The 12,206-nt window shown below is 36.1% G+C and overlaps 1 protein-coding gene and 1 long non-coding RNA gene across 3 annotated transcripts in view; one reads left to right on the forward strand and one right to left on the reverse strand.

Moving 5' to 3' along the window:
* auh (AU RNA binding protein/enoyl-CoA hydratase) overlaps positions 1 to 12,206 on the forward strand; it is a 53,494-nt gene that overhangs the window by 29,684 nt on the left and 11,604 nt on the right. For both annotated transcript variants that reach the window (XR_012385892.1, NM_001003576.2), the window contains exon 7: positions 9,756 to 9,943. Coding sequence is in view for 1 of the 2 variants with exons in the window: in NM_001003576.2 (NP_001003576.2) it covers positions 9,756 to 9,943 (188 nt within the window). In the remaining variant the exon portion in view is untranslated. The remainder of the gene's footprint in view (positions 1 to 9,755; positions 9,944 to 12,206) is intronic.
* LOC141376294 (uncharacterized) overlaps positions 1,786 to 12,206 on the reverse strand; it is a 74,884-nt gene continuing 64,463 nt past the window's right edge. Inside the window, exon 5 of the long non-coding RNA XR_012386095.1 lies at positions 1,786 to 2,892. This is a non-coding gene — a long non-coding RNA (uncharacterized lncRNA). The remainder of the gene's footprint in view (positions 2,893 to 12,206) is intronic.

The following is a 12,206-nucleotide window of genomic DNA, read 5'->3' on the forward strand; positions in this document are numbered from 1 at the left end:
TGTTATCGGCTCCGTTTTGTTATAAATATCCACACAGTGAAGATGACGCTCATGCAGCACGACGCCTCAACATGTCTGCTGTCTAAGTTGCTAATATTAAAATGAAAATAGGCAGTTCCTTAAATCATGTTTACATTTTATTGTTGAGAAAGTGAAACAACGAAGCCAGGGTGATGTGAATGAAGTTATAAAGTACACTGTTCCCTTTGAAGATTTACCCGTGTCCTCGGTATAATCTGCTTTTCCATATCAAACTGAGAAGAAGAGACTGCAGCCTTGATCAAACTTGCGAAGTCTGAACTTACACGGAGATAATGCAGGACTGAACTGTGCGTGTAAAGCAGGTCGCACACCAGAAGCGACGCTCGGCGGCGCGCCGCGCAGCGCCACGCAGCGCCATGTATTTTAGAATTCTAATCATAGGTTTCTATCAGGATACACACACCGGCGGCTGTCGGCGGCGCCCGGCGGCGCCCGGCGACGGCTCAGGACGCAGTTCATTTTTCAGCCGCGCCACAGAGCGCCATCTGATTAGTTTCATGTTAAATATCATTCGAATGTGCGCGTCTGGTGTGCGATACTTTAATCTGTCATGTACGCGCCGTGTCGCGGCGCCGAGCGGCGCTTCTGGTGTGCGACCTGCTTTAGAGTTTTCCAGCTCTTTTCATCCCCGCTTCTAGCAGCACACTCCATTTCCGCATTACTGGATCTGTAGCAACAACAGACCGCAAGGGATGATGGTCAAGCATGGGCTGGTGGCAATTGTAGTTTTCGTTACCTCCCGTTCGCTTCATTCGCCTGAGCAAATTTTCTCAGAAGACCTATAGTTTTACCGAGTCATGCGACTTCGGTAATATCGAAAAAAATTAATATTGCGGTATGACGGTATTTACAATACCGTTACATCCCTAGTAATTTAATGTCTGTTATTTTACAGTAAATTTCTTTAATTTAATGTTCGTTATTTTACCGTAAATTTCTGTAATTTAATGTCTGTTATTTTACAGTAAATGTCTGTAATTTAATGTCCGTTATTTTACCGTAATTTTCTGTAATTTAATGTCTGTTATTTTACAGTAACTTTCTGTAATTTAATGTCCAGTATTTTACGTTAAATTTCTGTAATTTAATGTCCGTTATTTTACGGTAAATTTTAATAAATGGGAAGTAAAATTTTATCAAATTTTTTTCAATGTCTGCAATACAACTTCCCCATTTAAAATTCCATGATATTCCAGAAAATCCATGACCAGTGGGAACCCTTTGAGATCTGAGGACTGTGGAGGACATTTGAGTTTCAGATGTTTTCTCTTCTGCTGGAAGTAGCTTCACAAGATGGATAAATGTGTGCAAAGAGGAATAGACATGGTCAGCAACAACACTCAGGTTGGCTCAAAGTAAACCAAGAAAATATCCTCCACACCACTACGCCACCAGCTGTCTAATCTGCAGCTTATACAAGGCAGGATTAAACAGTGCTTTCAATTTTATGCCAAATTTTGACCCAAACATCTATATGTCGGAGGGACAATCTTTTTACCGTTTTCTGCTGACTAATTGTGGCGAGTCTCTGTGAATTGTAGCTTCAGTTTCTTGTTTTAAGCCATTATGAGTTACTGGTTTATCTACTTCTGCTGCTGTAGCTCTTCTGCTTCAAGGTTTGATGTGGTTTCTCTAAATAGAAATACATTTTCTGTAAATTCTAGAGATTACTGTGAGGAAATCCCAAAAGATAAGGAATAAAGGAATCTTACATTTTTATTTTATTAATTGTTTATATTTCTTATCCATTTATTTAAAAGCTTGCACCCAGAAACATAAATGACACTGATGTATGCTATGTTTTTATTTTAGAGGATATAAGGTGAAGTTATTTTCACAGCACTACTCATGAGATCTTTTAGAAAATCTACTTTTAGTGGTATTTGCAAAATATACTGTTTCTCATGCTACTTTTTTTGTAAAGTAATGGTATTTTTAATTGAGTATGGTTTCCCTTTGCTCTTTCTGCTTCTGTGTTTAGTAAAAAAGTCAATTAAAATGAAAACAGAAGGATTTGGAGCAGTCAGGCATTACTATTGTCAGTCAATATGACGGTGCCCTAGATTTACAAACAGTACGATTTATCTATCTGTTTTTTTGTTTTTGTCAGAAAGGTGGCAGTGGCTTGTGGATAGCTGTGGAGGGTTATTAGCAAGCACTTATGCAACACGTCTCTTTGCTTTCGTGTGTAAACACATTTCACACAAGAGCTTGAGTAAGAGTTGTGCAACTGAGTCAAAAGATGGCCTGATTACAATTCATGTGAAGGAAACCTGTTTTAAGTTGATGTACCATGGCAAAATAGCAGTTCTAAAGAAATGCTTCATCATTCAAAGATTACAAATGCAGATATGATTAGAATTATTATTTTTAAAATCCATGCTAAAGCTGAGGAACTTTTTGAAATGGAGTATTTGAATTTTCATTAAACTTGGACTTGGACTTATTTTTATGTTTTTCTAACTGTACACTACCTGACAACCATCTAGTCACCGATTAAAATCTTGTACCCGTTGAAAGAGTAACAAATAATAGCCTGACTTTTAGTTGATCATTTGGAAAAGTGGCAGAAGGTAGATTTTTCCAATGAATCATCTGTTGAACGGCATCCCAATCGTCACAAATACTGCATAACTTCTATTGGAACCTGCATAGACTCAAAATTCTCACAGAAATCAGTCAAGTTTTGTGGTTGCATTCAGTGTGGGATCTGCAGAGTAGATGGCAACATCAACAGCCTGAGGTTTCAAGACATTTGTGCTGCTTATTACATTACAAAACCACAGGAGAGGGCAAATTCTTCAGCAGGATAGTGCTCCTTCTCAGACTTCAGCCTCCACATCAAAGTTTCTGAAAGTAAAGAAGGTCAAGGTGTTCAAGAATTGGCCAGCCCAGTCACCAGATATGAGCATTATTTAGCATGTCTGTTGTAAGATGGAGGCATTGGGAATAAATTCAAAGAATCTTGATGAACTCTGGGAGTCCTGCAAGAACACTTTCTTTCTCATTCCAGATGCCTTTATTAATAAGGGATTTGAGTCATTACTGTCATTATTAAATCATTAAAAATCAAGCCATGATCATATTTTATTGTGGTAAAATAAGCGTAATCTAGAGGCCTTTGCCTTTCATATAAGCCACTTCCGATACCAAATGATCAACTAGAAGTCAAGCTATCATTTGTTGTTCCTAATTTTTGGATGAGCAACAAGACTTTTATCAGTGCATTTGTTTTGTGTTTTCCATGGGATGCAAGTTTTCACAGCCCTTTTCTATACCTCAGCATGTCTTTTCCAAACTGTCAATTTGATTTATACACTATATTCTTAAACACTAAAATTTTGTGGACTTGCATTAATTTATGCCACACATGGAAACTATGTGTATTTTGAAACAGTGGCGTTTTTAATCTGATTACAGACCTAATTTTCAGTGGTCTAGATGAAGAACAGATTAATGAAATTGTTTGTTTTTTCTTCATTTCCTCACAATTGATGTACTTTTAATTTTGCCATAGAATGAAAACTCGGATATACCTATCCGTAGCTGAATAATAAGAGTTCAGATAATTGAAATGGCCACAACGTGAGCCTCAGACACCATTGTTTCCTCGTTTTTATGTAAATTCCCACTAAAAATCAGGCCAGTCTGAGTAAAACATTTTTGAAAATTGTCAGAACACAAAATGCAGGATATACAGATTATACACATATTTACCTCCACCCTTGAGCTGGCATGAGGTATGTTTAAAGGCATCTTTTGTTAGTTAAAAGTGTATATTGTGAAATTTGCAGCATGTGTTTGTAATAAGACTAGGGCTGGGCAATAAAATGCTATCTGTAATTATCGATGGTACACCATTGTCATTATCTTATTTAAAATAAATAAATAAATAGTTTGGTATGAACCGTTATAGATTTTTTTATGATTAATTTAACATTTTACAAACATATCAAACAACCCTTATAAAAATTATAATAGAAAAAATTATAAATACAAAAAACTAATAATAAATAAACTAAAATATTAATAAAATAAAACCAAATAAAACTAATAATGTGGGGCAGATGTCTATATTTTTGCAATAATCTCAATGTTTCGAGTAATGAAAGATTACAAACTGATGTATTATTATTGTCAAGGGCTAGCAAGGGTGATCAGTCTAGATCCAGCTGGAGAGTTTTAACTAAGAAAAAAGGGCATTCCAAATTTTAACAAATGTTGTGTTATGTCACTAAAAAGGGAGTATCTAATCTTCTCCAGTTTTACAAAATACAAAACATCTTTCAGCCACTGTACATGCGAGGGTGGCTGAGGGCTCTTCCAGTTTAATACTGTTATAGTTTTATTAAAATGTGGCTGGCTGACCACCAGTAAGCTCAGAGACTATGCAAGTTTTTTGTTTCCAATGGATTAACACGACTTTTGCATGCAAATAGGGCTAACGCGCACATGGTGTGCACTGGTGTGGCACAAATTTTCCAGGGGCACCTAGTTAAAAACAACTCAATCTTTCCTTTTGATGCAAGCGCACCGCAATTCACATGACTAGAACTAACAAATCAGCTTCACACTATGTATGGAATAATCACATTTTAGTAGTAGCGGTAGAACACTGCAGTGCTTTTTCATTTTCTCCATACGTAAAACTTGTATCGGAGCTGCAGCAATGGTTTATTCCTTTGTCATCCTCTGAGAAAATGGATGGTGGTCACCTATAGGGAAGCGCGAGCACAAAGCACATTGAAAATGGAAAAGGAAACCACGCACGTGTGCTTTTTACTTGCTTTTAGACACAACATGTGAAGATACTCGTGCTTTTCTTGTGCATTCCAGCCACTAGCACCCCATCTGACAGATTTTTAGCATAGGGGTAACATAGTCACATGTACTCTGGCACCATTAAAACCAGAGAGTTAACCAACCTGTTTTTCTTGCTCACAATTTGTAATGTTCCAGTATGTATTTGCATAATGAGGGTTGGTTCCTTAACTTGAAAGCTCAGATTTGATTATCATAATTTGTTTACAGAGTTTAGGGTTTAAACAATACATAATTATGCAGCATTTCAAAGTGCCCACGTTATCGATATTGTGCATGTTCTTAAGCACAGTATGTTGAATTATTGACTATATCGGCCCTCACATACCTTCTATTTACATATAAGAGAATAATTTAAGAATGCTTTTAATGTTATCGTTTCTTAATTGTCACTTATGCTGACCAAAACTGAAGATTTAATTGCTCAGAAACAGCAGTACTGCAAATATGATTACATGTTCAGTACATTAACATTAAATTCTCAATTTGAATCCACTTAAAATAAGGAGAACAATAGAAGCTGTCAAACCAACAAAAGCAATGTGCATTACACTTTAAATCACCTGTTTTGTCATTTATTCCTGTGATGCAAAACTTTGAGCATAATCTCTCCAGGTTTTAGTCACATGATCCTTCAGAAATCATACTAATATGCTGATTTTTCTACTCAAACTTTTCTTTAAGTTTTGCTGGGATGCTTATTTAGTTGTCTACTAGAACACTTGCTTTATTTATTAAATAATGTGTATTGTTATTATCATTTATTTATTATTGATGTATTTTGTTTATTAGAATGCATGGTCATTTTTGCAATTTTGTTTAAACCTTACTAATAATACAAAAGTCCAGTATTTAAAAAATCTTAATCTACAAAATATAATGCTGTTCAGAAAATACATGTTGAATTAACACTGTTTTATATACAGGACATTTGTTTCAAATAACTTTAGGTATTTTGACCTTTCTGTTTATCAAAGAATGCTCTTAAAATGTACCATTTCCACAAAAACAAAAGTGAAATATAAGAAGCATTATTTAAAAAGAAAAGCAAGTGCTTGACCTTTAGTACATATTTATATATATTTTTTTTTACCACACCTATGCAATCTAGTAAAACTGGTACAGTGTTTTCAACATACTGTAGATATCAGTGAAGTGCATTTCCTGCAGATGAATAGATGAGATGCCATCAATTGTTTAAAGACAGTCAATCATGAGCACGTTTAGCTTCAGATTCTCAAATACAAATATGTTTTGCATAAAATGTGTCTGTTTTGAGCCGAACACAAAATGGTTAGAACATTTCCTTGTAGGGATTTCTTAGAAATGAGTATAGTGGCTGTAATTGCTTGCATGTGTCTGTGTGTTGATCGTGACTGTAACTGTCAGGTGAATTGTGCTCTCTTTAGTTGACGAAATTAAATGCTGTGTGCAAATTAAATTTAATGAAGGCTCCCAGGAACAAGTGGGGCAACCAGTAATTTATGCCAGTCACTTTCAAGACCCAGTCTCAATATTCAATATTAGTGCTTCCGAAGATCAGGCTCATCACTGATGAAACGCAGATCATGAGTGTTTCTTTTCCAACACAAATTGTTGCAGCAGAAAATCGTACCATGCAAAGCTAAGATGTTTGATCTTGAAATTGATCACATCATTTTTGTGTTATACTCTAAAGAATGTCAAGCTGGACTGGGTCATATATATATATATATATATATATATATATATATATATATATATATATATATATAGTTGTGTGTCAGAAGACACACAGACAGACAGACAGACACACAGAGCGCAACTCCCTTCAGATTCAACACGCATGATCGCGTTCATCAAATTTGGTTAAACTAAACGTTCTAAAGTATGGCTATATTTTAAGGATTCTGACACAACAACGCGAAGCATACGCTTTCGTTGCGTTTAATGAGAAAACACGCTAAACTTGGAGGGCTCATGCTGCAGAGTAATGCACTCTCTTTGACAGCTCGCGACTTCACTAGAGACGTTCTGAGTACATTTACATAAGACACCAATACTTCGATTTTAATATGATTAAGATAATACTCTTATTAAAAGTCTACTGTGTAAGCAGTGATTACTTTAAAGGATAACTGAGTAACGAAATGCAGAGGTTTTTCTTTCCGTTTGCCATGCGGTATCAAATTCCAATAAATAAAGTCGAAAGTTAAATGAAAAATCTGAAATTGCATGAAACTCTGGAGAGCCTGGTGATGCGACTAATTGCTTTATACGGAAACTTGCCTTTAAAAAGTGCTTCTTTGGTCTTATCTATATTTCTTGCATGTTGAACACGTCCACTACAACAGGAAGTAAAAAAAAAAACCTGCATCTGCGTAAATTTTTTTGACACGTTAATTATTTCAAATTAATCGCATCCGTTAACACACTAATTTTGACAGCACTAATATATATATATATATATATATATATATATATATATATATATATATATATATATATATATATATATATATATATATATATATAGTTGAAGTCAGAATTATTAGCCCCACTTTGAATTTTTATTTCTTTTTTTAAATATTTCCCAAATGATGTTTAACAGAGCAAGGAAATTTTCACAGTATGTCTGATAATATTTTTTTCTACTGAAGAAAGTCTTATTTGTTTTATTTCGGCTAGAATAAAATCAGTTTTTAATTGTTTTTAAAACATTTTAGGGACAAAATTATTAGCTCCTTTAAGCTAAATATTTTTTCGATGGTCTACAGAACAAACTATCATTATTCAATAACTTGCCTAATTACCCTAACCTGCCTAGTTAACCTAATTAACCTAGTTAAGCCTTTAAATGTCACTTTATGCTGTACATAAGTGTCTTGAAAAAATCTAGTCAGGCTGTTCAGACTGACACCGACACAAGGAGTCATGGTGTTAATTTGTTTCTTTTGATGTCAGTTATTTGAACTGTACAACCGTACAAGCTAAAAAAATTACCAGTTATTTTTATATCTTTTTTTATCCACAAAGTGTGCAGCTTTTGTCACTGCAGTGTATCTTAATGGGCTTATTTACTTACTAAATAAAGTATACTTTAATACTTGACCTTTACTTAAGTATACTTCTTTTTCCTAGGGGTGTATTTACTAACCTACCGAGATCAGTCTGGTACAGCCAGGGGTAATATTGCTGCTCTGATAGTCAAGTTGGGTCAAAGCTAGGGATACTATGATCAGAATTTTTGCAGCGATTTGAGTTAATGAAGTGGTGCAAATTGAGCATTGAAAATTTTGAACTTTAGCAGACATTTGAACCGTGTTAACCAATCAGGAGCTTGCACTTCTAGGGAATGAATATTTGGAATGCAACGATTATAGATTTTAATTGTACGATTATTGTCTGCAGAATAATCACAATTTCACGGTTTCATGGTTATAACGATTATTATGCATTCATTAATTTCAAAACACTACTAGTTTAGTAAATCACATTAAAACTCCTTATATTTTAAAGTGTTGACTATTGCTGCTCAGTAACCAATTAACACAGCACAAAAAACAAACAATAGCCCATTTCTCTTTGGAACTGAAAAAACGTTTTTGTCATTTAAACTTAAGTAACAATTTTACACTGAAAATAAACGACAGAACTATAAATAAATAAATAATTAAATAAAAATTTAAATAAATAAAAATTGTGTTTGTCCAATGTAGATATAAGCTTCATACTCACCAAGTATCTTCCTTTTAAAGAGAACATATGTAGTCAAAGGCTGCTGATCCATTTGATCAACTATATTGCTAAATTGTTTAGTATTTTTCTTGATCTCTTTGATGTAGAAATGTGTATATTCCATACAAAGTATAAAGCTGATTGGTCAGTTCTTGTCACGTGACTCGCTGTACGCTCATGGCGTGTTGCTCATAATATGAGCGTGCAAGTCACACACCCATATTGGAATTAATGAACTTGCGCACACAAAAGAAGCAATATATGAACTGCCCTTTGTTAATAGCCGAAGCCATAGTTAATCCAGTATGTGTGTGTATTAGCCTCAGTGTACAAGCTCGGAACTTTGAACTAGCACACCGTTGGCATAACTTAGTTTAGCTGCAGGAGTTTTGTTGAGAATCCTTTACGATTAATTTACCGTGACAAATTAAATCTCGGTTAATAGTGAAATCGGTTAATCATTGCATCTCTAAATAAATATGATGTAGCACATTCAGTTGTAGTCCCGAGGGGAAATCCGCCGGAAATCTGCCGGAAACCAGATAATGGGCTCATCAAACTGGGCTCGGCTCAGTCGGAACAGGTACAGTTTCTGGAGGAGTTGATGAACTTACAGAGCTGGGTGCACCTCTGAAAGAATTTAGTGTTCAGACATGGCGCCGAATTAATCTACACTATTTTTCAGCCTTTCTAAAGCAGTTACTTCCTTAATAAAATCCAAGTTAGCCATTTAGCAATGAAAGTAGACTCACAGAATCCATGTCTTGAATGAAGCAAGTAAAGCCAAAGTGTTCACGCAGCTAATTACGTGCGAATAATGCAATTTATTCGCACATGCCGCGTCTGATGCACAGCATAACACAGCATAAAACTTTATTCCACTGAAGAAAAACTGTTTTTTTTTTTTTTTTGTATTCTTGAACAAAATCTGTTTGCTTCGGCTCTGGGACTGAAGTTAATCTCTGATATCAGTTTGACAGATTGTTCATAATGTTTAGCCACGCCCCTCCAAATGTTAGTTTGCTGCAAGTGAGAGATGAGAGGAGGAGCACTAAAATAAAGCCCCACCCCCACTCAATATTCTGTTTCATTTGTGTAAATACATCATACTGACTTCTGGTCAATGCAGACTTTAATGAAGCTTAATGAAATCTTGCTCTATATTGTGTCTGTAGGAGGAACTCAGCGTCTTCCACGAACTGTAGGAGTGTCCATAGCAAAAGAGCTGATATTTGCGGCACGAGTGTTAAACGGTGAAGAAGCCAAGAGTCTCGGCCTGGTGAATCACGCTGTGGAGCAGAATAAGGGTGGAGATGCTGCGTATCTGAGAGCTCTGGATCTTGCTCGGGAATTCATCCCTCAGGTATGAAGAGACACTTAAGCGGAGTTCAGACTGCACGATTTTTAAAATAGTCGCCTCACGGATGTTTTCACACTGCATGACTATCTGAGGTAGCGCTTCATCGCTGCTGTGTTCACACTACAAGATGGATGGGGGACGGGGGGTTTCACACTGCATGACTTTACAATAGGACAATTGCCAATAGCTTTGTCTGGGTCTTACAACCAAACACATGCGAGAAGTGACATAAAAACAACATGATGTCATGTAGTATATCTTTAAATTTGCTGTTCTAAGTCTTAAATATTTTTGCACCGGTCTTGTTTTTGCGATGTCCATGTAACGCTACATCTAATACTCATTTAAATTCTTTTTGTTGTTGTTGCTAGGTTTTTGGGGTGTTGTAGTTCTTTATTTCACTAGTCCAATTGTAATTTGCAGTATTGCAACTACAAAAAGGTCAACTTGCAATAGCCAATCAGTTTTTGATATTAAACTCAGTGCGCGCGGCGAATGTGACATCATCACTGTGTTTGCGGAAGTTCGCTTTGAGTGCGCGCGACATGATTTCGGCTGGCAGAGTATGCCGTTTTTTCACTGACCAATGTCGCAAGCGCAGTTTTATAAGTCGGGAGCGCTGTAATACGAGAAAGCGAATCTCTGCTCATGCGCTGGTTTCCTTTGTTCTTGGACAAAACTGCTTGCGATCTCTTAAAACACAGGCTGCTCATGTAGGAATGATCTGCTCTCGCTCCGTCGGACTCCTTTCGTGCTTTTGCTCTCCAGAGATGCTTCAGCATACTTTTTTTGTAAACTTTGGAAAAACCTGAGGAATAAGTTTGTTAAAATAACAAAAAAAGAGGCCCCCAAAAACATCTTCAGTGATAATGATTATCTTTTTATTCGTCTGATTTTACTTTCTGTTTTTTTGGACCGCCCTGTCATTTAAAAAAATATTTCAATGGTGAACGTGTCAAGTATAAAAGCCTTAATCCGTTTTGTGAGTTGTGCGATGCGGTGCCAGGTGAAAGTATAAATCTGCATTAAGATGTTTCTTTTTTCTGTAGTTCAATGGTGCATTTAACCAGACTTTAGTACTGTTCAATTTAAATAACTTTATTTTACCCCTAATTTTGTGCTTTTACATTTTCTCTCGCATGTTCTTGATATTGTGATATAGGTCTTAAATTTAATACTTAATGGTCTTAAAAAGGTCGTAAAAGGTCTTAAATTTGACATTATGATATCTGCAGAGACCCTGCTACATAATGAAAAAGAAGCCTTTAGTGGGGTAGAACATGTACTTCTTTTACTCACCTGGGTTTTGAAGGGAATTAGCAATTCAACTTTTTCTTTTTCGACCCGGTTGTGGTATTGCTCAGATGACACTTCAGGGTGCTCCTGTCAAATTTCCAATAGTTTTTTCTCCATTCCTTGGGTCCAAATTGACGGAATTGAAGCCCTTAACTTCCCCAACCTCCGGCTGGCCTGCAGATACCCATATTAGGGGATGATGCTCTCTCATTGGTTGTAGGTAGTTACAGGTGTTATTTTCAATCAGAAAATATTTCACATGGCATGATTTGAATCCAGATATTTAGCATGCCAAATATTTAATGGGTGTCGGTGACTCATCTCCGATTCTCTCAAATTGTGTCGTTTATAGTTCACACTGTGTGATTTCAGGCATTTGAAGTGAGTCAAATCGGGGCTAAAATCATGCAGTCTCGGCATTAGCATCCAACAGTTTTTATTCCCCAAAAAATGGAAAATAATACATTTAGTCCTGGTTTACTTGGCATTCACACTGCCCAAACATCCAAAACAAAGCTGTGTGCTGGGGCTGAATGTGCTCATTGTATGTCACCACTGTACATGTGATGGAATTTTTACTGGATGAGAAATTTTAAGGATGTTATAAAATGTCATACACAGAAAATCTGCCACAATTTTTTATTTTTTTAAATTGGTTACTTTTATCCATTTCTAAATTTGGACTTTTAGCAGATTTTAGAGCGTACAGTGAAACTGCAATGCCTGGTTTTTCACCAGAGTAATTCATTATTATGGTGTAGGGCCTCCTTTTGCTGCCAATACAGCACCGATTCATCTTGGTAATGACAGAAACAAGTCCTGTTCAGAGGCCAGAAGGATTTTGACCCAATTTGCTTGCAGAATAGTGGCCAAGTCACTTTTTGATGCTGGTGGAGGAAAACGTTTCCCGACTCGCTCCTCCAAAACACCCCCAAGTGGCTCAATAATATTTGGATCCGGTGACTGTACA

Source organism: Danio rerio, chromosome 10, assembly GCF_049306965.1.
Source record: "Danio rerio strain Tuebingen ecotype United States chromosome 10, GRCz12tu, whole genome shotgun sequence".
NCBI lineage: Eukaryota > Metazoa > Chordata > Actinopteri > Cypriniformes > Danionidae > Danio > Danio rerio.